Source organism: Psammomys obesus, unplaced genomic scaffold (genome assembly GCF_907164565.1).
Source record: "Psammomys obesus unplaced genomic scaffold, mPsaObe1.curated_primary_1811, whole genome shotgun sequence".
Classification (NCBI taxonomy): domain Eukaryota; kingdom Metazoa; phylum Chordata; class Mammalia; order Rodentia; family Muridae; genus Psammomys; species Psammomys obesus.
The window spans coordinates 33,640,346-33,668,142 of record NW_026591086.1 but is presented as its reverse complement, the minus strand read 5'-3'; the positions used below and the strand labels follow the sequence as shown (position 1 = coordinate 33,668,142).

Below are 27,797 nucleotides of genomic sequence, written 5' to 3'. Positions count from 1 at the left end.
GATAGATAGATAGATAGATAGATAGATAGATAGATAGATAGATAGATATAGATAGTATAATAGTAAAAAAAACTTCATTTATTAAAAGTATACAATTTGCTCAGCTTGACGTATGTAGTCGTAAAACTGTAATAACTGTCAAAGTAATAAACACATCATTCAACACCAACGTTTACTTATACCCTTTTGTAATCTTCTCTTTATTTATATTCCAAACACATACATAGCACTGAAGACCTAATTCTTTTTAAATTCTTAATTACACTTTATTCACTTTGAATCCCCCCTGTGGTTCCTTCCCTCCTCCTGTCCCAATCCCTCCCTTCCTCCACCCTCTGAATGCATGCCCCTCTGCAAGTACACTGATAAGAGAGGTCTTCTTTTCCTTCCTTCTGATTCTAGTCAATTAGGTCTCATCAGGAGTGGCTGCATTGTCTTCTTCTGTGGCCTGGTAATGGTGCTTCCCCCTCAGGGGGAGGTAATTAAAGAGCAGGCCAATCAGTTCATGTCAGAAACAGTTCCTGTCCTATTATAATAGAACCCACTTGGATACTGAACTTCCATGGGCTACATTTTTTCAGGGTCTTAGGTTATCTCCATGGATAGTCCTTCGTTGGAGTATCAGTCTCAGAAAAGACTCCTGTGCTCAGAATTTTTGGTTCTGTTGCTCTCTTGGTAGAGTTCCTATCCTCTCCAGATCTTACTGCTTCCCACTTTTTTCATAAGATTCCCTGCACTCTGTCCAAAGTTTGCCCATAAGTCTCAGCATTTGCATTGATAGTCTGCAGGGCAGAGCCTTTCAGAGGTCCTCTGTGTCAGGCTCCTGACTTGTTCCTTCTTTTCTCCTAATTCTGATGTCCATCCTCTTTGCTTTTCAGGATAGGAACTGAGCATTTTAGCCAGAGTCCTCCCTATTGATTAGTTTCTTTAGCAGTACAGGTTTTAGTAGGTTTATCCTATATTACATGTCTATATGAGTGAGTATATACCGTGTGCATCTTTCTGCTTCTGGGATAGCTCAACCTCATTAGCCATCAGGGAAATGCAAATCAAAATGACCCTAAGATATCACCTTACACCCACAAGAATGGCTAAGATCAAAGACTCAAGAGACAACACATGCTGGAGAGGTTGTGGAGAAAGGGGAACCCTCCTCCACTGCTAGTGGGAATGTAAACTTGTACAACCACTCTGGAAAGCAATCTGGCACTTTCTCAGACAACTAGGAACAGCGCTTCCTCAAGATTCAGCCATACCATTCCTTGGCATAAACCCCAAAGAGTCTCAAATACACAATAAGGACATTGGCTCAACCATGTTTGTAGCAGCCTTATTTGTAATAGCCAGAGCTGGAAACAGCCCAGATGCTCCTCAGTGGAGGAATGGATACAGAAAGTGTGATACAACTACACAATGGAATGTGATTCAGCAATAAAAAACAAGGAAATCATGAAATTTGCAGGTATATTGTGGGATCTGGAAAGGACCTAATTCTTTTTTTTTTTTTTTTTTTGGAATTTTATTTTTTTCTTATCAGTTACATTTTATTAACTCTGTATCCCAGCAGTGTCCCAATCCCTCATTCCCTCCCAGTCCCTCCCTGCCTCCCTCATCTCCACCGTGCCCCTTGCCATGTCCACTAATAGGGGGGACGTCCTCCCCATTTATCTGATCCTGTTTTATCAGGTATCTTCAGGACTGGCTGCAAAGCTCTCCTCTGTGGCCTAACAGGACTGCTCCTCCCTTGGGGGGTGGGGAGGCCAAAGAGCCAGTCATTGAGTTCCTGTTAGAAATAGTCCTTGTTCCCCTCACTATGGGAAGCCAATTGGTTACTGAGCTACCACAGGCTACATCTGAGTAGAGGTTCTAGGTTACATTCATACATGGTCCTTGGTTGCATGTCAGTCTCAGAAAAGACCCTGTGCCCAGATATATTTGATCCTTGTGGAGCTCCTATTCTTTACTCATCAGACTAACTCCCCTTCTTTCTTATGATTCCCTGTACTCTGCCAAAGGTTTGGTCATGAGTCTTTGCTTTGAAAACACTGCTAGTTAGAGTCTTTCAAATGCACTCAGTAGACTCCTGTCATATGTTCAATGCGCATCCCATCTGTCTTTCTAAAAGAGGATTGATAATCTTACCCCATGTTCACCCTCTTGATTATCTTTTTTAGGTGTGTAGATTTCATTATGTTTATCATATCTTATAGGTCTATATCAGGGAGTATATATCGTGTTTGTCTTTCTCCTTCAGGGATATTTCACTCAGGATGATCTTTTCTAGATCCCACCATTTGCCTGCAAATTTCATGATTTCCTCCTTTTTGATTGCTGAGTAGTATTCCATTGTGTAAAAATACCACAATTTCTGTACCCATTCCTCCGTTGATGGACATCTGGGTTGTTTCCAGGGTCTGTCTATTACAAATAATGCTGCTATAAATATGGTTGAGCAAATATCCCTTTGTGTACTTGAGCAAACTTTGGGTATATACCTAGCAGTAGTATAGCTGGGTCTTGAGGAAGCACTATTCCTAATTGTCTTAGACAGCGCCAGATAGATTTCCAGATTGTATCAGTTTACATTCCCACCAGCAGTGGAGGAGGGTTCCCCTTTCTCCACAACCTCTCCAGCATGTGTTGTCCCTTGAGTTTTTCATCTTGGCCATTCTGATGGGTGTAAGGTGATATCTCAGGGTCGTTTTGATTTGCATTTCCCTGATGGCTAATGAGGATGAACATTTCTTTAAGTGTTTCTCTGCCATTCGATATTCCTCTGTCGAGAATTCTCTGTTTAGCTCTGTTCCCCATTTTTTAATTGGATTGCTTGGTTTGCTGCTTTTCAGCTTCTTTAGTTCTTTGTATATACTCGATATTAGTCCTCTGTCCGATAAAGGGTTAGTGAAGATTCTTTCCCAATCTGTAGGCAGGCGTTTTGTTTTGATGACAGTGTCCTTTGCTTTACAGAAGCTTTTCAGTTTCATGAGGTCCCATTTATTGATTGTTGCTCTTAGAGCCTGTGCTGTTGGTGTTCTGTTCAGGAAGTTGTCTCCTGTGCCAATGAGTTCTAGGCTGTTCCCCACTTTTTCTTCTAACAGATTTAGAGTATCTGGTTTTATGTTGAGGTCTTTGATCCACTTGGACTTTAGTTTTGTGCAGTGTGATAAATATAGACTAATTTTCATTTTTCTGCATGTGGACATCCAGTTGGACCAGCACCATTTGTTGAATATGCTGTCTTTTTTCCATTGAATGGTTTTGGCTTCTTTGTCAAAAATCGTGTATTCATAGGTGTGTGGGTTTATTTCTGGGTCTTCTATGGGGTTCCATTGATCCTCCTTTCTGTTTTTATGCCAATACCATGCAGTTTTTATTACTATTGCTCTGCAGTACAACTTGAGATCGGGGATAGAGATACCTCCAGATGATCTGTTGTTGTACAGGATTGTTTTGGAGATTCTGGGTTTTTTGTTTCTCCATATGAAGCTGAGAATCATTTTTTCAAGGTCTGTAAAGAATTGAGTTGGTATTTTGATGGGAATTGCATTGAATCTGTAGATTGCTTTTGGCAGGATGGCCATTTTCACAATGTTAATCCTACCAATCCATGAGCACGGGAGATCTTTCCATCTTCTGAGATCTTCTTCGATTTCTTTCTTCAGAGATTTGAAGTTTTTCTCAAACAGGTCTTTCACTTGCTTGGTTAGTGTCACCCCAAGATACTTTATGTTATTAGTGGCTATTGTGAAAGGTGTTGTTTCCCTAATTTCTTTCTCGGCCCTTTTGTCTTTGGTATACAGGAGGGCTTCTGATTTTTTTGAGTTGATTTTGTATCCTGCCACTTTGCTGAAGGTGTTAATCAGCTGGAGGAGTTCTCTGGTTGAATTTTTGGGGTCGCTCATATATACTATCATATCATCTGCAAATAGTGACACTTTGATCTCCTCCTTTCCTATTAGTATCCCCTTGATCTCCTTTAGTTGACTTATTGCTCTGGCTAGGACTTCAAGTACTATGTTGAAGAGGTAGGGAGAGAGTGGGCAGACTTGTCTTGTCCCTAATTTCAGTAGGATTGATTTAAGTTTCTCTCCATTGAGTTTGATGTTAGCTATAGGCTTGTTGTATATTGCCTTTACTATGTTTAGATATGTGCCTTGTATTCCTGATCTCTCCAAGACTTTATACATGAATGGGTGTTGAACTTTGTCAAATGCTTTTTCAGCATCTAAGGAGATGATCATGTGGTTTTTCTCCTTCAGTTTGTTTATGTGGTGGATTACATTGATGGATTTCTGTATGTTGAACCACCCTTGCATGCCTGGGATGAAGCCTACTTGGTCGTGGTGGATGATATCTTTGATGTGTTCTTGGATTCGGTTTGCAAGTATTTTATTAAGTATTTTTGTGTCAATGTTCATAAGAGAGATAGGTCTGAAGTTCTCTTTTTTTGTTGGGTCTTTGTGTGGTTTAGGTATCATGGTGACTGTTGCTTCATAGAATGAGTTTGGTAATGTACCTTCTGTTTCTGTTTTGTGGAATAGTTTGAGGAGAATTGGTGTGAGCACTTCTTTGAAGTTCTGGTAGAATTCCGTGCTGAAACCATCTGGCCCAGGGCTTTTTTTGGAGGGGAGACTGTGAATGACTGCTTCAATTTCCTTGCGGGATATAGGGCTGTTCATTCTTTCCACATGATCTTGACTTAATGTTGGAAGATGGAATCTATCAAGAAAATTGTCCATTTCATTTAGGTTTTCAAATTTTGTGGCATATAGGCTTTTGTAGTATGACCTAATGATTGTTTGAATTTCCTCTGTGTCTGTAGTTATGTCACCCTTTTCATCTCTGATTTTGTTGATTTGGATAGATTCTCTCTGCTTTTTAATTAGTTTGGCTAAGGGTTTGTCTATCTTGTTGATTTTCTCAAAGAACCAGCTTTTTGTTTCATTAATTCTTTGAATAGTTTTATTTGTTTCTAATTGATTGATTTCAGCCCTTAGTTTGATTATTTCCATCCTTCTGCTCCTCTTGGGTGTATCTGCTTCTTTTTTTTCTAGGGTTTTCAGTTGGGCCATTAAGTTGTTTATATGTGATGTTACGAATTTCTTCTTGCAGGCACTTAGTGTTATAAATTTTCCCCTGAGCACTGCTTTCAATGTGTCCCATAAATTTGGGTATGTTGTGCCTTCATTTTCATTGAATTCTAGGAAGTCTTTAATTTCTTTCTTTATTTCTTTCTTAACCCAGCTGTCGTTGAGTAACAAGTTGTTCAGTTTCCATGTGCGTGTCGTTTTTTTTGTTATTTCTGTTGTTGTTGAGGTCCAGCTTAAGTCCATGGTGGTCAGATAGAATACAAGGGATTATTTCAATCTTTTTGTATCTGTTGAGGCTTGCTTTATGACCAACTATATGGTCTATTTTGGAGAAGGTTCCATGCGGTGCTGAAAAGAAGGTATACTGTTTTGAGTTTGGATGAAAAGATCTGTAGACGTCTATTAGGTCCATTTGATTTAGGGTCTCTGTAAGTGTTTTTATTTCCCTATTTGTTTTCTGTCTAGTTGATCTGTCCCTTGGTGAGAGTGGAGTGTTGAAGTCTCCCACTATTAGGGTTTTAGGATCAATGTGTGGTTTAAGCTTTAATAATGTTTCATTTACGAATGTAGGTGCTCTTGTATTTGGGGCATAGATATTCAAAATTGTGATGTCCTCTTGGTGGATTTTTCCTTTGATGAGAATATAGTGGCCATCCTTATCTTTTTTGATTAACTTGGGTTGAAAGTCTATTTTATTAGATATTAGGATGGTTACTCCCACTTGTTTTCCTGGACCATTTGCTTGAAAAACATTTTTCCAACCCTTTACTCTGAGGTAGTGTTTATCTTTGTTGCATAGGTGTGTTTCTTGGATGCAAGAGAATGATGGATCCTGTTTCCGCAACCATTCTGTTAGTCTGTGTTTTTAATTGGGGAGTTGAGTCCGTTGATGTTGATAGAAACTAGTGACCAACAATTGTTACTTACTTTAGATGTGGTGTTGGTGGTGTCACTGAGTTTCATTGCTTGTCTTTTTTTTTTTTTTTTTTGTGTGTGTGTGTGTGTGTATAGTTATCTATTTCCTCTGTTTCCTTCCAGGTAATTGTTTTCTTTGGTTTGGAGTTTCCCTTCTAGTAACTTCTGTTGAGCTGGGTTACTATGTAGATATTGTTTAAATTTGGTTTTGTCTTGGAATATCTTGAATTCTTCGTCTTTGTTGATTGAAAGTTTTGCTGCGTATAGTAGTCTGGGTTGGAATCTGTGGTCCCTTAAGGACTGTATGATTTCTGTCCAGGCCCTTCTGGCTTTCATAGTTTCTGTTGAGAAATCTGGTGTGATTCTGATAGGTCTACCTTCATATGTTACTTGGCCTTTTTCCCTTGCTGCTTTTAGAATTTTTTTCTTTGTTTTGTAGGTTCAGTGTTTTGACTATGATGTGACGTGAAGAATTTCTTTTCTGGTCTAGTCTACTTGGTGTTCTGTAGGCCTCTTGTATGTTTATGGCCATCTCTTTCTTTAAGTTGGGAAAGTTTTCTTCTATAATTTTCTTGAAAATATTTTCCAGACCTTTGAGCCTGATGTCTTCTTTTTCTTCTACTCCTATTATTCTTAGGTTTTATCTTTTCATGGTGTCCTTGATTTCTTGGATGTTTTGTGTTTGGAACTTTTCTGATTTTATTTTTTCTTTGAGAGACGTGTCAATTTCCGCAAGTGTATCTTCGGCTCCTGAGATTCTTTCTTCCATCTCTTGTATTCTGTTGGTGATGCTTATCTTTGTGGTGCCTGATCTTTTCTCTATGTTCTACAGCTCCTGGTTTTTCTCTATTTCTGTTTTCTTTATTGATTCTAATTCTGTTTTCATGTCTTGCACCCTTTCCTTCATCTGTTTGAATGTGGACTCCTGCTTTTCAATGATAGCTTCTATTTTTTTGTCCATTTCCTCTCTATGTATCACTAATTGTGTCTCTACTTCTTTGGGTATAATTGCCTGTATTTCTATGAGAGCTTTGTTTATTTCTTCTTTATTTGCCTTCTTTTGTGTGGACATTTCTTTGAGAGCTTTGTGCATTTCTTCTCTGTTTGCCTCAATTTTGTGGTCATTTCTCTGAGAGCACGATTTGTTTCCTCTTGGTTAGTCTCGATTTCTTTGGTTATTTCTCTGAGGACTTTGTTCATTTCATCTCTATGGGCCTCTAATAGCTGGAGAAACATAGTTTTTTGAGGTCGTTTTCTTGCATATCTAGTGAATTGAAGTGTCCATTGTTTTGTGGGATTGCTGGTGAGGTCATTATGTCCTGATTTTTGTTGAGAGTGTTCTTATGTCTGCCTCTAGCCATCTGGTTATGTATAATCCTCACTGGTTGTTCCTCGAGATTGTAGTTTGGGCTGTGATCCTCTCTTTCTGTTTTCTGGACTGTTTTTTTCAGGAAGATGAGAGAGGTTCACTGCTTTGGGAGTGTGCACTATGTTTTCAGTTTTGCGTAAATAAGGAATGTGACGCTGGCTCTGTTCGCATGCGCTTTTAGTGGGCACAGTGTGCATGCGCGGATTCTCTGACTATTGCAGTGGCCTGCAAGCCACTATTATGTAGTTCTGACTGAGATCCAGGGATTGTTTGCCTGGATTACCCTGGTGGACCCGCAAGGCAGAAGCTTCATTGTTGGGGTCGCTATCCCAAGAATCCCTATGATGCCCACACTAGGGGTGTAGGTAGCAGGGATCTCGTCTGGTTGCTTCTGTGGAGAGGCCCTGGGACTGGAGCAATCTCTCCCTAGAAGGCTCACTCACTCTCTTGCAGGACCAGTTGGAATGCACAGGGGTTCCCCTTGCTCACTACTCTCTGTTTTAGTCCTGCTTCAGAAGTGCACGGGTAGGCTAACAGTCAGCTCTGTGACACTGTGGCCGCAGGACTCAGTGTCCACCTTTCCTGTGTGCTGCCTCTTTGTCCTTTCCCTCTGCCAATAGGGGTTATGTTGACTGGTCCCTGGGTGGCGCGGGAAAGAGTTAGGATGAGTGTACTCAATCCCAGATCCTGGGCCCAGATCTCTCTGCCAGAAGCAGCCTAGTGGCAGAATCTATGCTTGCTGATCCCAAGAGAGTACCGGGTAGGGTTGAGTGTCCTCAGATCCAGAGCTTGGGTTTCTCTGCTAGGGGCCGCTGGGTGAGCTGGAGAGAGGGTGCTGTGTCCTTGGCCGGCTGCGTCTCTGTCCTTCCCCTCTGACCTTCCCCTCTGCTAGGGCAAGTTTTTGGAGGTGCTCTCAGGGGAGTGCCAGCAGGGGTTGGGGCTTCTTAGTTGGATCTTGAGCCCTGAGCTGGCCTTTCTCCGCCAGGGGTCGTGGGGGGGAGGGGCGCTGGTGATAGAACTTGCTGCTAGACCTTATTGAGCTGGACCCAGGAGAATATCAGGACGTGTAGAATGATTACAGTCCCAGATCCCGAGCTGTAGTTTGTTTGCTAGGAGCGGCCGGCAGCACTGGAGTTCTGGCACTGTGAGCCGCTGTGAGCCTCTTTATCCTTCTACTCAGCTGTGGCAGGGTTATGGTGGTGTTTGGGGGAGTGCCCGAAAGGATTGGGTTTTCTCAGCCCCGATCTCGGGTTGGGGTACAGACAATGTGGTCTGTGGCAGATTCTGCTGGAAGCCTCCTGCCTCCTCCGAAGAGGAAGTAGGGATTTTGAGCTGGGCGCGCAGCTGCGCAGCTGTAATCCGTGCATGGTGGGAGCTCAATTGTGATTGTGGCGGGTACCTGCGATCTGAGAGACCTTCCAGGGAAAGACTGGGTGACCCGTGACCAGTCTGGCAACTTTGCTTCCCCGTGGGGTTTTTTTGTGACTGGAACTCTCAGCCTCAGGCACCCTTGTGCCCTCCGATCAGCCTGGGAAAGTGATTGGGACACGCAGGCTTGAGGCACCAGCCTGGAGACCCAAAGCCTGCGTAGCTGGGTTCTCTTCAGAGTTCTGGCTGGGCAGCCGAGAGCAGACCCGACCGAGTCCCACGCCATGGCAGCCTCCCCTCACCTGGGAAACACGACTGATCGCTGTTGTTTTAGGGCCCAGAGTTCAGTCTCCTGGTCGCTGCATGGAGTGTGTTGTCCTGCTTCTCAGACATGGTGTTCTCCGGGTGCCACCATCTTGGCCCTCCCCCCGACATTCTTACTTACTTCAGGACCTAATTCTTGCTGCAAGAGATTGCCTTGAAATTCTTCCTTCCCATGTTTTTTGAAATTATATTTATATTGTTTCCTTTACCACATATATTTCTTTACTTGATCCTTTCAAATTTCATAGATTCTTTTTTCATCAATTGTTGTTATATACATATGTGTGTGTATCTTTCTGAAATCCTAAGTACAATTTGCCCACTCTATATAATTTTCATAACTTCGAAGGATCTTTATTGACTTGTAATATTTGTACTAATTTTCTGGGAAATTTCTTTGCATTCATCATCATTAATTTTCACTTATTATAATCATGTTTCTAGTTAATATATCAGTAACTTCTTTCTTATTACTGTCATGTGTTTTCTTGAATAGTTATAGGTCCGATTGTTGATGTGACTTGTCAGTACACATGATTGTGTTAAGGTGTATGATAATTTTTTATTTAGTCTAAGCATAAGCTTAATTGAATAGTATAGCGTTAAAAGAGCTGAAAGTGGGGAAACCATTACACAAAATAGTTGTGGTGTTTCACAAACCCAGGAGCAGCTACAATGCGAGCCATGCTTCATTATCTTTCATTGTGTGCCTGTTGAATATTTCCAGAAACATTGATGATATTCAACTCTTCTCACTCATTCACCGATGCTGGAAAAACAAGCAAGCAAACCAACAACAAAAAATTCTTCTTACATTTTTCTTGCCTTTTTACTTTATTCTGATTATTGGAGTTTTGAGTTCTTCATACATTCTGAACAGTCATTTGCATTGTTTTTAGGTACTTTTCTAATTCAAGGCTCACTTTTTATCTCCAATAGTGTCTCTTTTGTTTAATTTAATTTAATTTTTTATTATTAGTTACATTTTTATTAACTCTGTATCCCAGCTGTATCCCCCTCCCCTATTCCCTCCCAATTCCACCCTCCCTCACTCATCTCCTCCCTGCCCTTTTCCAAGTCCACTGATTGGGGAGGGCCTCCTCCACTTTCATCTGACCCTGTTTTATCAGTCCTGTTTTGCAGGACTGGTTGCAAAGTCCTCCTCTGTGGCCTAGCAGGACTGCTCCTCCCTTGGGGGAGTGGGGAGGTCAAAGAGCCTGCCATTGAGTTCTTGTCAGAGATAGTCCCTGTTCCCCTTACTATGGAAAAACAATTGGTTACTGAGCTACCACGGGCTTCATCCAAGCAGAGGTTCCAGGTTATATCCATACATGGTCCTTGGTGGAGTGTCAGTCTCAGAAACTGTGCCCAGATATATTTGGTCCATGGAGCTCCTTTCCATGTCATACTAACTCCCCCTTCTTTCATAAGATTCTCTGCACTCTGCCCAGAGTTTGGTTATGAGTCTTAGTATCTGCTTTGATACACTGCTAGATAGAGTCTTTCAGAGGCCCTCTGCAGTAGGCTCTTCTCCTGTTACTTGTTTTCTCCTATGTCCAATGCACCTCCCATTTGTCTTTCTAAGTGAGGATTGATCATCTTACCCCAAGTCCTCTTTCTTGTTTATCTTCTTTAGGTGTATAGATTTCATTATGTTTATCGTATCTTATAGGTCTACATAAGCGAGTATATACCATGTTTGTCTTTCTCCTTCTGGGATACTTCACTGAGAATGATTTTTTCTAGATCCCACCATTCACCTGCAAATTGAGGTGAATTTCATTTAGTCAATTTTCTTCTGTTCTTATAGGATTATATTTTGATATTTACCTAAAATATTTCATTAACTTGAAGTCATAGGATTTTCTCCTATTTTTACAGAAGATATATAATCAGGGTTTAACTTTTATGTTTCTAATTTTTCTTAAGTAAATTTTATATAATATGAGCTTCATAGGCTACATTACCTGGTTTGTTTGTGGTTATTTGACTTGTTTGGTGATAATCTCCCTTTCAACTTTCTTTCCTCCATTTCTTTTCATGTATTTTTATATGTATGTGGCTGCTCTTATTTACATTTTGTTCACTTCAATTGATTTGCTTGTGTTTGTGTTTGTTCAGAGCAATCTTTTTCAGGTTTAATCGCCCTTGCTTTGTAATAAGTCTAAACATGTTTTTGTTTGATTTTCAACTTTTGAATTGTTTAGGTTCCTTGCATATTTATAACAATAATAGATTCATGTTTTACATTACCATTAAAATGTTCCTGGGGTGTTGAATATAATTAGAATAAATGTTAGTATAAATTTAAACACAGAATTAAAATTAAACACAAAAACATTTATCTTTTAAAATTAAAACTCCAGCTGTTATGGCTAGAACATTATAGATAGGAATTTCTGAATGTTGTATCTGAGAACAATGACTCATGAGATGACTGACCAGATCTTGCTTATTGTTTTACCAATTCCCGTAATTTCTTATTACAACAAGAATATAAAGCACACTGAGGATGAGACAATGATCCCTCAGATGAATTCAGAGAACATGAGGTGCACTCTTCCTGAGCCTCTCATCTGGTACAAGACCCTGGGACTAAGTATAATCATTTGTGATGAAACTTGTGAACTCTTGCTAGGCAGAGAGGCTCATTACTGACTCAGTAACTCAACGTTTCATACTAGAGACTGGTCACCTAGGCAACCTCTAATGAGATTGTACTGGTGTTCTACACACTCAGAAGGAAATGGTTATTGTGTCTAAGAGTAAAAGTTCAGCAGTTCCTTCCTGTGAATGGCAAGAATCCTCCTGCGTCAAATTTTTCACAATGCACCCAACAATAATCCTGGAATGTATTTCTTCATAGAGATAGGAGGCCAAGCCTGCTGAACTAATAGTTTGTGTACAAATTTTATTGAGAGATTGTAAAATTAAATATATATATTTCTGCTATTTCTAGTCAGAGAGAAAGAGCTATACTATTAAAATATACTATGAACATTTATTTGATTTTCACATATTTGTTTAGAAAATGTTTCCACTCTTATGATGACTTTATTAAATAATTTAAAAAATATTTCTCCAATTATATAATAGTAGTATTTTTAGAACTGTGAATAGCTGAAGTGTTTGACTTAGACTCAAATATTAGTAAAAAAAATTGTCGATTTCAAGATGTCCATACTGTTTTCATTATTTTTAAATTATTTTTATAAATACAGGTATACTTTTTATGAGTTGTCATATGTGCATATTAAAATATGTCATTGGTTGTATCTGATATTTAAGAACATTTGTTAAGTTAATGATTCTGGTCTGCACTCCACTCCCAAACTCCAGTTGGCAGTCCAGGTTTTGAAGGTTTGTTTTTTTATTTTACATTTGCCAGCTAGTTGGATTTCCTTATCACCTGTAACAGCTAGGAAGTGAGTGTATGCATGGATGGAGTTCAGCGCAAGTGACAGTCTGGTGACAAAACATTGAAATGCCTTTCCTGTTTTAAGTTAAATATAGTCAATTCTGAAGGGGGAGGGATGAAAAAATCAATGACAATACCTACTCATTTTTTTATTCATGTAGTGTGGCACATAGCAACTCACAGGAACTATGTTGCCTTCATAAGACCTGTGCATTGGCAGGAGAGTTAAACATTCCAACAGGGATGAAGAAATGACTCAGCTACTTACATACAACGTAAGCCATGCAAGAAATGCTAAACACAGGGTTTCGTGTTTTTGCCTTGTACTTTAGGCTGCCTGGAGTTAAAAGAAGACACTATTGAAAACCTTCTTGCAGCTGCATGCCTTCTTCAGCTGCCTCAAGTGGTGGAAGTGTGCTGTCACTTTCTCATGAAGCTTCTGCACCCCTCAAACTGTTTAGGAATCCGTGCATTTGCAGATGCTCAAGGCTGCATTGAATTAATGAAGGTGGCCCACAGCTACACCATGGTAAGAAGACTTAATATTTAAATAATGAAGCGTTACGCGGTAATGCCGAACGAGACAGTAACTATTATGATGGCTTTCAAAACTTATTTTATGATTAAAGGTTTTACATGATTAGTATATTTTCATTTTTTACTATTATTATTACATAAAAGAATATTTTATAATCTCAAGGTAAATAATAATGTTGACCTTATTTTAATTTTATAGTAATAGTATATTTTATAGACAATATTGATGTGAGTTTTGACTATCTGGAATTTCAAATGTTGATGAACCAATGTACTTTCTATAAAATACACTTATCTTCTCAATATTTTTCTATTCATTTCTAAAACTGTTACTTTATCTTTTTTCAGTCTTTTTCTTTAAATAAGTCTATCAGACAATATCAAATATGGGGCAGCTATGTCTGAATGATTCATGGATAATAATCTTACAGCTATAATGGTCAGTGTATAATGTTTATATCATGACTACTAGTTATTTTTGTTTTTAATCAGATATTTAGAAATAGTAAAAGCAAACATTTATAATGTATTTTGTAAAGTTAACTTTTCAAAATATTGCCATAATTCAAAAATTTAAGTGGCATGCATAGTAATCAGCAAATAATCTTAAAATAAATTAAACATACTTGGTTGTTTTGTTACAATTTTCATCTATAGAGATACTTTTATCCAAATTATAAAGATTCTAAAGGTCTTTTGAATTCTTTATGTTTTTAACTTTTTAAATAGTTTTAAATTTTATTTTATGTATATTCTTGTTTGGCCTGTGTGTATATGCACCACTTACTTACCGAGTGTTGGCAAAGGTTAAATCACATCAGACAGCATGGAGTGATAATTACAGATGACTGAATTGCCATAGGTTGCTGGAAACTGAGCCTGAGTTACCAGCAAAAATATCACTGCTCAGGGCTGGAAAGATGGCTCAGTGGGTAAGAGCACTGGCTGCTCTCCCTGAACATCAGAATTCCAGATCCAGGGAATCTGACAACTTCACACAGACATACATGCAGTCTAAATATTGACGAATATAACAAATAAAAGCAAATTGTAAGTGTATGTGCGAATAGAAGTGCTCTCATCCACTGAGCCATCTCTACAACCATGAGTTGTAAACTTTAAATAAGTTGAAAGACTTTAAATGTGACTGTTTCATGTTGATGAATTTTTTTGTTCATATTAGTTCCAATAAAGACAATATAAGTTCTTACAAAACTCAATACTTATAATTCATGTACTAAATATAATTATTTTAATTTCATACATAAAATAAAGGGCAATCTCTAGATCAAAGGTAGTAAGCAATATAAGAAAATAAAACACTTTAAGCCACTAATGAAAAACAATATTTAAAAATAATCTAATCATTAATCATAGAATTTCAGTTTCCTCTAACCTTTATAATTAAAATTTTTAAACAGATCAAAAGTTAGATAAAAGCTGATAGATAAAAGAAACAGTACAGTTTGTTATTCTCTTGTTGAATTCTTTGAAAATATTTCATGGCAGGGCACAGCACTATTTCTGAATTGATATGGATAGTTCAAAATCAGTGTAATCAAGTACTTTATCAACCAAAATATCAAGGTCCAATTGCTGTCATTTAATTGGGCACAATTCATTACAATTTAAAATCCCTGGCTTAGCTTAGCCAAAGAATAATATGTTGCCCTATCAAGAGGGATAATGGTCCCTTCTGGTCTGCTTGGAAATTATTAATTCAGTAATAAAAATGTTTCCTTTGCAGCTGCTTGGACTGTCCTTAGTTTATTCTAAAAAGCAACAATATTTTTACAGTCTTTAAATGTGAATTTTTTATGAATGTATACATAAAATTATAAAAGATCTCTAGGTATGATACCATATGCTCTAATGACTATGCAAGCTTATCTTTGAGATAGTAAATAAATTATGTGTTGTATCATGTTTACTGAAAGTTAAATTATTATGAAAAATTAGAAATATGGAGAAATAGAAAGACCTGGAGGGAAGAGGAGCTCCAAAAGAAGACCAACAGACACAAAACAAACAAACAAACAAAACTCAGCCCTGGGGGCTCTGAAGAGAATGATACCCCAACCAAGGACAATGCATGGAGAGGAAGTAAAATCCCTTCTCAGATATAACCCATAGACTCAGTTTCCATTAAGGTTCCCTCACAAGGGGAGCAGGGCTGTCTCTGGCATGAACTCAATGGCAGGCTCTTTAATAGCTCCCCCTGTGGGGTACAACCTTGGTAGGCCACAAAGGAAGACAATGAGGCCAGTCCTGATGAGACCTGATAAGCTAGGGTCAGAAAGAAGGGGAGAAGGACCTCCACTATCAGTGGATTAGAAGAGGAGCATAGGAGGAGTAGACAGAAGGAGGGAAGGATTGGGAGGAGACAAGGGAGGATGTCACAGCCAGGATACAAATTGAATAAATGGTAATAAATGATAATAATAATTTAAAAACAGCAAAGAAAAACATTGAAAAAATAAATGTTAATAAAAATATTAAAAAAGAAATATGAAGCTAAAGTATTCTTCTGTGGTTCATCGTTAATATTTAAGAGTAAAAAAGTTATTACTTATCCTTCTTAGTCCTTATTTTTCCCCTTTAAATCCAACACTTGATAATTAGTGGTTTTAATCTCATGTTATAATTTCTCATCACAAATTTTCCTCTTGATCCCTGTCTAATCAGGATAATATTATTGCCTAATCAAATATTCTTGGCTGATCTATACAATCTGTGCTTTGAAGGAAAGTGTTTATTTTTCTACTTATACTTTAAAAAAATTACCAGTTTTCCCACTACATCTATGATGACATTAATGTAGACACTCTCAAAATTTTTATTTAATTTGTTAACACCTGTGAGTCTAGTTTGTATTTGTTTCCTAAAATTCTTTAGAGGACAACTTTGCTTTTTCAATCCAGCCCTTAACATTTTAACTTTTTTTTTTTCCAATTTATATGCTTTCTTCTTTTCTGTTAAAATTTTTATTCACTTATGTTGACACAGTTATTGTTTATGTGTAAATGATTCTGAATTACTACCATGGAAATTGACCCAGCATGATAAGTGTTCAGTAATGTGTAAAACGATAGAAAATTCTGATTGAAAACCTAATATTAGGCAGTTGTGTGAAATAGATTTTCTAATATTAATTTACTATTTGGCTTATGCACATAGAACAGAATCAAAATCATTGAAGTAAAGTCTTACTGTATACTCTATTGGGTTTCATTAATAAACATTGAGTAATTATGAATGCCATATTTTAATATCAGTAAAGTGCAACATGACAAGATCATGGAGTCACAAAAATGAAAATATTTTTACATAATTTGAAAATGCATTGAAATCCAAAATATAATATGAACAAAATTATTTCTATTTGTTGAATAAAAATAGGTCATGAAAATAGCTGTTTTGTATGCTTAATGGAAAGGACTTGTATCAAAAGTGGTAAGTTTTATCCTATATTATATGTCTATAAGTGAATATATACTGTGTGCATCTTTCTGCTACTGGGATAGCTCACTCAGGATGATCTTTTCCAGATCCCAACATTTACCTGCTAATATCATAATTTCCTTGTTTTTTATTGCTGAGTAATATTCCATTGTGTAGATATACCACAATTTGTGCATCCATTCCTCCACTGAGGGGCATCTGGGCTGTTTCCAGCTTCTAGCTATTACAAATAAGGCTGCTACAAACATGGAGATAACCTAAGACCCCTGCACAGATGTAGCCAATGGCAGTTCAGTATCCAAGTGGGTTCCATTGTAATAGGAACAGGGACTGTCTCTGACATGAACTGATTGGCCTGCTCTTTAATTACCTCCCCCTGAGGGAGAAGCAGCATTACCAGGCCACAGAAGAAGACAATGCAGCCACTCCTGATGAGGCCTAATTGACTAGGATCAGAAGGAAGGAAAAGAAGATCTCCCCTATCAGTGTACTTGGGGAGGGGCATGCAGGCAGAAGGTGGAGGAAGGGAGGGATTGGGATAGGAGGAGGGAGAGAACCACAGGGGGGATACAAAGTGAATAAAGTGTAATTAATTAAGAATAAAAAAAGTGGTAAGTTTTGTCTTTCTCATTCTTCATTTTAATTTTAGTATCAAGGTGAACTTTCATATTAAATAGTATATGAAATGTCATTTATAGGCTAAAGAGGGTGCTCAGTAGTTATACATTATATATATATATATGTATAAAATTTATATATATATATATATATATATATACACACACACACACATGAATTTAGAATTGAGCATCAGAGGCTAAAGATGAATGGGATTTTCAGAGTATATTCAATGAGTCTTGTACTGATGAGATGGGATCTACATCTTAACTCCCACTTGGCTTCAAGGTTAGTTCTGCCTTTTGAATATGCTAAGAGTGTCACTACCTGTAACTCTTTCTCAAATGGCTCAGGATTATCCTTTGTCAGTAAAAGGCTTATGTGAAAGAAAAGTAAAACAAGAACCATTATCTCACCCATGTAATTGTAAGTACATATGTAGAAAAATGGAAAGATAAAATCTATTTTAATAGAGTCTTTAACCCTATAGGCAATTGCATGTATATTTGTAGGAAAATAGAAAGGTGAATTAAATTTGAAGTGAGTCCTTAAAAGTTTTGTCTTTCACTGTCTCACACTATTGATGCTATAAACAATCAAACACTGCTTTCTAGAAGTTCTTGTAGAAGACAGTATCTTTTATTTTCTTCTTTTTATCATCATCATCATTATTATTTACAATTTATTCACTTTTTTATCCTGGTTGTAACCCTGTCCCTCATCTCCTCCCTGTCCCATCCTCCATCCCTGTTTCTACCCTACCACTCTTTCCTAGTTCACTGATAGAGGAAGTTCTCCCCTATTGTCTGACCCTAGCCTAGAAGACAGTATCTTTCCGCATAGTGTTTCTGAGAACAATTTGCATTGCACTGAAGTTTGAAATCATAAGTAGAAACTTCCCTGAGCTTTCTTAGACTTCTCAATGTCTTTCAAACATGTACTGGGATTTGGAGGTTTTCCTGTTCTAGTAATGTATGTTTCATACTCTTCAAGTTGCGTCTTAGGGTTATATTGCTGTGAAGAGACACCATGACCAAGGAGCCCTTATAAAGGATAACTTTTAATTGTAGCTACTTTACAGTTTCAGAAGTTTAGTCAATTATTGTCATGGTGGAAAACACAGTAGCATACAGAACAACATGGTGCTGAATATGAAGCTTAGAGTTCTACATCTTGATCCACAGGCAGCAAAAAAGAATGTGTGCCACAGTGGGCATAACTTGAGCATATAAGACCTCAGAGCCCTTCCCGACAGTGACATAGGTCCTCCAACAGGACCACACCTCCTCAATCTAACAAGGCCAGGCATCCTAATAATGTCAGTCCCTATGAATCATGCATGCAAACACATGAGTCTGTGGTGGGTCATACCTATTCAAACCATCACAAGTTGCAAGCTCATACATTTTGTAAATATGATCTCTTGCATGTGACTTTGAAAGTGCTGTGTTGGCATTGCCCTCAAATTAAAGGAATTAAGATTAAGTCAACATAGATTTTCTCTTCCATGGAGCAATAGACTCCACAGATACTTATCTTAGCAGAATCTGCATCACTCAATTTTATTTTTCTGTTCTTTTAAATTTTTTTAATATTAATTAGAGTTTATTCACTTCGTATTCCAGCCTAGCCCCCTCCCATTCATCTCTTCCCATGTCCTCTTCCCCTTCCATCTGACCCTAGCCTATATGGTCTCATCAGAACTGTCTGCATTGTCTTCATCTGTGGCCTGGTAAGGCTATTTTCCCACCTTCCTCAGGGGGAAGTAGTCAAAGACCAGCCACTGTGTTCACATCAGAGACAGCCCCTTTTCCCTTTACTAGGGAACCCACTTGGACACTGAATTGCCATGGGCTACATCTGTGCACGGGTTCTAGATCCTCTCCATGCATGGTCCTTGATTGGAGCATCAGTCTTAGAAGAGACCCCTGGGCCCAGATTTTTTTGGTTCTGTTGCAATTCTTCTGGAGCTCCAGATCCTTCCAGGTCTTTCTATTTCCACCTTCTTTCATAAGATTCCCTGCACTCTGCCCAAAGTTTGGCTATGAGTCTCAGCATCTGGTTTAATACCCTTGGTAGAGTATAGTCTTTCAGAGGCCCTCTGTGGTAGGCTCTTGTCTTGTTCCTTATTTTCACCTTCTTCTGATATCTATCCCATTTGTCTTTCTGAATGAGGATTTAGCATCTTACTAAGGGTCTTCCTTCTTGCTTAGCCTCTTTAGGTGTACAGATTTTAATATGATTTCCCTATATTATATGTTTAATATCCACTTATAAGTAAGTATACACCATTTGTGTCTTTCTGCATCTGGGATACCTCACTCAGGATGATCATTTCTAGTTTCCACCATTTGCCTCCAAATTTTATGATTTCCTTGTTTTTAATTATTGAGTAGTATTCCATTGTGTAAATGTACCACAATTACTGTATCCATTCCTCTGTTCTGGGAACATTTCAGTTGTTTCCAGATTCTGGCTATTAAGTGGGAATGTAAACTTGTACAACCACTTTGGAAATCAATCAGGTGCCTTCTCAGACAATTAAGAATAGTGCTACCTCAAGATACAACCATACCACTCCTAGGCATACATACAAAATATGCTCAAGTATACAACAAAGACATTTACTCAACCATGTTTGTAGCAGCTTTATTAGTAAGAGTAAGAATGTTTGTCCTTAAGCTCTGATTTATGCTTCTTTCTCTCAAAGACTAGATTTACACATATGTTCCTAACTATTCATTGTATTATTTTTGTGGCTGATCTTACTTAATATATTGCAAACACTTCAATGATGTAATGCCACTTTGGTTGTTTTCTATTTCTCCAGATAGTGTCCAGAATAAGTTAATGAATTACACATTTCCCTAATGTTTTTAAAATATTAATAAATAGAGGACAGGGTCAATGAAATTGACGTAGAATATGGGGTCAGGCATACATAAGAGGTGTTGGAGGAGGGAATGAGAAAGAAAAATGATATTATATTTTAACTTCAAAAACTTTTTAAACTGTGAAAATGACTGTGGCTCTCACATACTGTGCATTTGTTACCTCAATAACAGTACTTGTGTGTGCATTTGACTTGTTTTCTTACTGCATTCCTATACTTACTTTAGAAGTCCAAACATGCCAGCTTTCTTACTGCTATATTCTCCTTTAATACACATATTATTACAGGAGGATTTTTCTTCTTTGTTTTTTTTTTTCCTCCCACAAGTCTCCTACCAAATATTAATACTACCTTCTGCTCTGAGTTATTGAGATCAGTTCTCCAATGTCTTTGTTTTTTTAACACAGATGTCTTTGTTCTCACTATTCCATATAAAATGATGCTGCCTTATATTACGTTTGGGACTTACTGCTTACTGGATTTATATCGTATTCTTACTTTGTAGTAGTTCTCTACTTTCCCTATCTATATAGTCGATTCTTTAGTAATGTTTTCCTTATATTTAGGTGTGTTTATGAAATATTTATATATTATATCCTTTATTGAATGAAAGAGTGAATTCCTGCATTAAGCCTTTATTTCTATATTCCATCTCCTGTAGTCAGTGGTAATGGGAATATAGGGATGAATTAAACAGGCAGTATATTGTCCACAGTCTCAAGCTTCATATGTTGAATGAAAGTAAATTTTCATCATCAACGCTGATTATTTGCTCAGATACAAGTGGATGTACAAACACAGATGGTAAATGTTATGAGCAAATGATACATAGAAAGTTCCCACAAATGAGAGAGTCTCGTTTTAATTTGTGTAGGGTTACAAAGCAAAATAGATTTGCCCATTCACTGAGCTTAAACTAGCCTTTTCTGTTTAAGCATATTCAAATGTGATTGCATTGTAAGGCAGAGAGGAGTGAAATATAATTTATGAAATATTGTGCTTAGATCAGCCCCCATCCACAGTGTTAAGGTGATTTTTTTTCAGGATTTAGGCTTTAATATTGAATACAGTGTCAAGCCATTAAAAGCCTTTGAGTAATAAACTGATCCAAGTTTTAATTCCAACAATAATGGTATCAGGCTGATTTAATGATACATATTTAATTAAGAAAGAGAGAGAGAAAGAGAGAAAGAAAGGAAGGAAGGAAAGAAGGAAGGAAGAAAGACCTCTCTAGAAAAGAATCCAATATTTTCTATACACATCTGTAAACAATGGGAATACAACAGAAAAATAAATGGGTAACATCTGCCTCTGCAGTGGACCAATGGGGAGCAGCTTTGTCAGCATTCCTTGCTATATTGCTGCACATGGAACACAAGTTATATATCATGTACAAGTTTTTATATACAAGTTTTAGCATGTATTAGGTATTGATATATCTCAGTGGTAGGACTGAAACCAAGGCCTTGTACCAGCCAGACACAGACTGTACCACACTCATTTCCCACCAATAATGGTAGTTTAATGATAACTATATTTATTTACTAACTTATTCTTGTAAGCCATGTACAGTTCTAAAACTGAGAAATGAGGGTTTAGGAATTAAATAATTTACTATATATCAATAATTAAATTTTAATAGATTAGGTTATTAATGTAGTACATATTGTGTTGTACAAATTTTCCGTTCTACCCAATATAACTCGTGTATGGTTGTTACAGTTTTCCTACATTGTTGGATTAGATTTCTGATAGCCAAGAAGCAAAGCGTGAATTGCCTCAGACAAGTCAGTGTTAAATTCTTCAGACACAGATGCAACTGAAGAACTGAAGAAAGATTTGTTCTTCAGTTAGGTTTATATTTTCATCTAAACTGCTGCTTGTCATTTCTCTGTTTATTACATGCTCAATTTCTACTCAGTGTCAGTATCTTGACCTTCAGAGTTTCACTAGATTCATGCTGGAAGCAGAAAGAGTGGAAACATGACTAATCAGAGACTACTTTGTTCATCAGAGGCTTTGAAAGGAGGAAGAGTAGTAACTGGAGCATGAAGCTATCCGAATCAGTGTAAGTCTTCATAGCTCTAAAGACACCTCTCAGTGCTTACTTGCCCCTCACAGCCATTAGAGGAAGCTCTGGACAGAGAACCAGCTTTATTAATGTGATTTCTGCTCGTGGTACCCAAATAACTGACACCTCACAATTACTGACTTAAAAGCACACATTTTCCAATTGTAACAGAATTGTACATATATGCATAAAAATACCAAAATTTAATAACACTGAATAATGAATAATACGGATATTTTTACATAATTTAGTACTAATATAGTACACTGTGTATAGTCCTAAGAAAAACATGAATAAAGTATTTTATTTTGGTAACTTGGAAAAGATATGAATTCAAAGCTAAACTCCATGTATTCTCCCAAAGAAATCTCTAATTCATGACAATAAATCATGTACAATTCTGTTACAATTGGAAATTTAAAAAATAGATTTCCATTATCTGTAATTTCATCAGCAATCGGTGTATTAATATCAGCGTAGTGGGCAGTTTGGAGGATTCCTGCTACTGATGTTCAGTAATGACAAACACTATGAGGGGTGGACAGCCTGAGCAGAAAGGACCTTCTTATTTATCTCTCTTATGCTTTTCCCTTGGAATATTCCCTTGTAGATTGTCTTGTCCTTAAATTAGAATGTAAAAAAAAAAAAAAAAAACAAAAAACAAAAAACATTGCCAGAGTTAAAATGATGACTCACCCATGTAAAATCATGGTACGCATTACATCCTCAGAGCTTGTTGACCGCTGTTCACCTGAAGTGTATTAATTGCTATTGTGTGGCTGAGAGAAGGTTTATTTTAGCTAATGTCCTCAAAAGATGTCAACCTGTCATGATGAAGACATGCTGGAGTAGAAGCTTGTGGTGCTGGCTCAGTTTTCAGAATCCGGGGCAAGGCCAAGTTTGACCACCAGAAACCCGATCCCAGTGACCCGCTTCTGCAAACCATGATCTACCTCCTGAGGGAGAAACTCAGTTCAGAGATCAGACATTTAAAACAAAAGCCCTGGGATATCCTTCACATTCAAACTCAATTTATCTACGAAAGGTAGAATTGCACGTCAATCAATGATGCTGCAAATGACTTGTATTGTTGACTGAGATGTGCTTTAAATAGTATTAAAATAAATAGTTATTCACTAATATAATTATAAATAGACTTATGATCGCTGAAATTGTTAGATTTCTCTAAAACAGCCCTACTTAAACATCGTGTAATGCACTTTCCATTCCCTCTTTCAGTATTATTGAAATATGACCTTTATCTTGATTTTTTAAGAGGATAAAGAACACCCCATTAAAACTTTTGTCTCTGTCATTTCAGTACAAGACTCTGTTGTAGATGGTTATTGATATTTACTCTTGGTTTATCTTCTAGTAAAGCTTGCTGTTAATCTTAAACAGCTGTATAACAAAATCACCACACAGAGACTGGGTTTTTAGTTAACCTAGAACACAATGCTGGGCAATATTTACTCCCTCCTAAACCTCCAAGCCATCAGTTTCCTAACATTTATTTCCCACATTATACTTGATCTTTGTAAAATCTTACATGGTCTGGTTCATGCTCCACGTCCTCCAAGATCTCTCCTCCAGCTCTGCTCTCCTAGTTCTCTTCTTGCCCCCTCTCCTCCTTCTCCTCCTACTCATCTCCTGCCTTCTGGTTCCTCCCCTCTTTCCTGTCCTCTGGCTCCTCCCTGCTCAACATTGTGTCTAGTTGCTTTATTTTGTCCTGTTTACACAAGAGTTGAGACAGGATGCTTAGAATGAGTATAACAATGCAATATTCTATCTGGATTGAAACCAGAGAGTTGGGGGTGGGGTGGGAGAGAAATTAGTATTTGAATGAACAAGGGTAAGGTGTATACATTAAAAAAACATTATACCAACATTTCTCCCTTTAAGTCCAATAAAAGGCTCCTTTTCTTTTAATACAATAATAATAATTATGAAATTATGAAAACTGCTAGGTAAAATCTACATGTGCAATGTCCAGTCCATGTGTATTTAGCACATGAGGAGGGTATCTTAGGAGAAAGTTACTGATTATCCTATCTATCTTGACAAGTTTAAAGTTCTATAACTAAATTAACTTTTATCCTGATTGGTATTACCTATATGAAAAGATTTCTTTAACAACTTAAGCTTAAATGTGGTACTGTAACTATTTGGTCTTCAACCCCATCAGAGACTTGAGAAGGAAATAAAATTAGTTATGAGAGTAAATTGGAAGTGTATGTTAGCAGCTTCCAAAAAATAAAAGTTGACAGAGACAGTTTTTTGCTTAACAGTGACCCATAACTCTCTATTACATTGGAACATCATCTTCAGGCTTCTGGCTCAGAATTATTGACAGACATATATGTGAAGCAGGAAATATTTAGGACTTGCTTACCCTGTCTTGGCAGAGTTTGGCAGTCGACTTGTCCTGCATTTAAGCTTGCCCATTTTAGGCAGAATTTGGCTGTTGTGAATTGAGGGTATTTTCTTTACTCGAATGGCTTGTTTGCCACATTTGAAGCCATCTCCATATGGAGGTTCTTCAATGCTCATTATTTTCTTTCAGGTAGGCAGGGTGCTGCCAGGAAATGACTTGTCTCATTATCAAAGAATCTTTAAAATAATAAGAACATTTTAAATGCCATATTCTGTAGGTCTCTGAAGTTTTTGAAGACTATCTATCTTTATGTAATCGATTTGTATACAAAATCATATCTATCTGTTAAACCTATGATGTATACTCCTGTGATAAATTAGACTATTGTCTGACATGACTATGAGTTGAATAACTAACAATTAATTTGCATACCTAATATCTTAACCACCTTTTAATAGTAGTTTAAAAGTATTGGAAGTAACCTTGACTTTCTATCAATATACTAAAGCTTATACCAATGTATTAAAAATACTTATTTTGCATCAATATGCAAAATCCTATACCAGAGTTAAAATTAACCTTATTTGGGAATAACAAATAAAACCTTAAGTTGAGTAGATTCAATAAAGTACCCTTTTTCTATTTCTATAAAATATCCCTGTATATTCCTTATTTTACTTTGAATAATAAACATCTCCTAATGACAATAAAATTTTGTAGCCATAGCAAACAACCAAAAACATACCCAACCCCCTTTAAAGGAAATTGGACGCCATTCTCATGAGTTTCTTCTAGCTGACATTGTGGACATGTAGAAATTCTGTAGGGGCCCAAATAAAAATGGTTAATTAAGCAAGCAATAACATTTGTGGTCCAATAACATTTGAATGTTGAGAAATTTCAGGCTTAATAAAAGTCCTTTTTGGAACAGTCTAAAATGCTGGACCAGTTAAAATTAGTAGCTTTCTTCAAAGTTCTTTTGGGACCAGGCTTTGATGAGAAAATAGCAATTGAAGCAGTTGAGGCAAGAACAAGCAGAATGCTGGAACATGCAAGATGCTGGAACAGATGTGTCAATGTCTCAGCATGCTGAAGAACGATTCTGTTAGCTTTGATCCAGCATCTCTGTCGTCTATTTCTTTTGTTCTCCAAACATATAACTTCTCACAAGCATTATGGAGTTCTAAAATTATAAATGTATGAGATGTGCAGGATGAAACTAAACTGTAAGCCGATTTAATCTATATCAATTAAAAGGTTAGCATAACACATGTTGAAGATATTATAGCCAAGGATTTATTGGCCAAGTATTGTTGGAGTTTTGGCTGGAGACACATTTTTATGTCTCAGTCAGTTTTAGAGTTGTTCCCATTTAAAGGGATTAGCAATATAAGTTACCATTTTTATTGAACATACAATCATTATCATCAAAACAAGGTTAGATAGATTAAAATATCTTTTTGGGCTCTTGTGTGCCTGTTGTATTAGGCCAAGTTGCTACCTATTTCCCTAGAGAAGCCTCACATTAGAGAGACAATCTGGTTGCCTTGAGCAATAGAAAATGCATGTTTTAAGTAAACTTTATATACACTCCTTTTTAATTTAGAATATAAGCATACCGTAGGTATATTGTACCTGTTTTGAGGTTTAGCCCTAGATTTTTATATATGTTGTAGCTATTTGTCCTATCCCCATTTATATATAGAATGGGTAGTTATGCCTTTATAGCCAAACTTTATTTAAACTCCCTCTTACCTCTGGCATTTATATAAACTCTCTTAGTATTAGCATATAAGCTCTCCTACCCTTAGCATTTAAGCATGCCCTAGGCATCTCGTACCTAGACTTTACATTGATAGTGACTATTTTTTGGCTTGCCCCTTTTTTATACAGAGTGGACAGTTATGCCTTTATAGCCAAACTTTATTTAAATTCCTCTTATCTTTAGCAGTTAGGCATACCCTAGGCTTCTTGTACCTGGGCTTTACAAGGATAGTGGCTATTCTTTGGCTTGCCCTCCTTTTAATATGGGATGGACAGCTTTGTTTTTTAAACATATGAATATAATTTTTGAGTTTTTAAGAATAAACTAGGTTGGCATGTATTTTGCCATCTTTAAGCCTCTTGTGTCTTTTTACATAAGCATAACTAACATTATTCCCCTGTGAAAATGTCTCACGTTTAAAAGAATAAGGCAGTTTCCAGAGCAGTGTGACATTATCTAACTTTACATAAACCTAAAAATGATGTGAATACAACTTTTAGAACAGTAAGGGCATAACATCTATTATAAAGAAAAAAAGGAATTTACATGCTAACCTTAAGGAAAATTTTGTCATTTTGAATCTTAGACTATCTCTGTAAGTGGCTAAACAGCAGGAGTTGCCATCCTGGCTTTTATTTTGTAAATAAGCTTGATCCAGAACTCAGAGAACTGCCTGTTTCTTTTTACTTTGTGTTGGGAAGAAAGGCATGTGCCTTCACCAACTTGTTCAGATATATATATAGTTTCAAATCAGTATATTTGTAACTCAAAGCCTTTAAATGAAAATCAAACAAAGAGAGAAGAAATTTTTAAGTTTGGAATCAGTTGTGCCAATTTACACTGTAACAAACAAAGCCCAGTTGGTTATTTTAGTTGATGTTTCAATAAATTGGCGGATCCTTACCAGAAAGAGCTGACAAATACCTTGCAGCCAGAGAGCTTTGAGTTTTAGCCGTTATTAACCTAATTATTTGGATGAGTGCTATTGTCTGTAACTTAGTACCCCAATCCTTGGTATTTTTCCCCCTTTTATCCTTGAACTTTCTTGGAGAAGGCATGGAGAAGAACCAACACCATTAAACATATTGCAACCAGATCCATGAATATGACAGGCAAAATGAAGCCAAAAGATATTAAAACACCCTCTGTCATGGCAATTTTTTAATTTTATATACAGTTTAGGCCAAACTCTGTCTAAAGGTTTGTCTGCCTCTAGTTCCTTTCTTTCCTGCCATAGCTGTGGAGCTGAGCCAGTTGAGCCAGCCACAGTATAAAAGAGCCATGCTTGTTTACCCCTCAGTTAAACTGCAGCAGCAGCCAGTTTTGTTATGGAAGTCTCAGGTCTGCCCACCTTAGTCTTTTGTTCCTGGGCTGGTTTAAGAGCCTCTCTTAAAGAGACAGTAACTGACCTGGGATTTTTAGATTTTTTAGAGTTTTTAGATTTTAAGTTTGCATCACTGGGAGCTTATTCCTCCCACCAAATTATGATAAGGTCTGATTTAAAGGGTGTGGATGCTTAGATTAGTTGGGCGCCATTTGTTGTAGGTGGTTATTGATATTTACTCTTGGTTTATCTTCTAGTAAAGCTTGCTG

General features: G+C 37.1%; 1 protein-coding gene across 2 annotated transcripts in view; it reads left to right on the top strand.

The window, feature by feature from the left end:
- The window catches only part of Klhl1 (kelch like family member 1), a 456,733-nt gene that overhangs the window by 187,481 nt on the left and 241,455 nt on the right, over positions 1 to 27,797 (top strand). For both annotated transcript variants that reach the window (XM_055609989.1, XM_055609990.1), the window contains exon 4: positions 12,817 to 13,013. In XM_055609989.1, the coding sequence (XP_055465964.1) occupies positions 12,817 to 13,013 (197 nt within the window). The remainder of the gene's footprint in view (positions 1 to 12,816; positions 13,014 to 27,797) is intronic.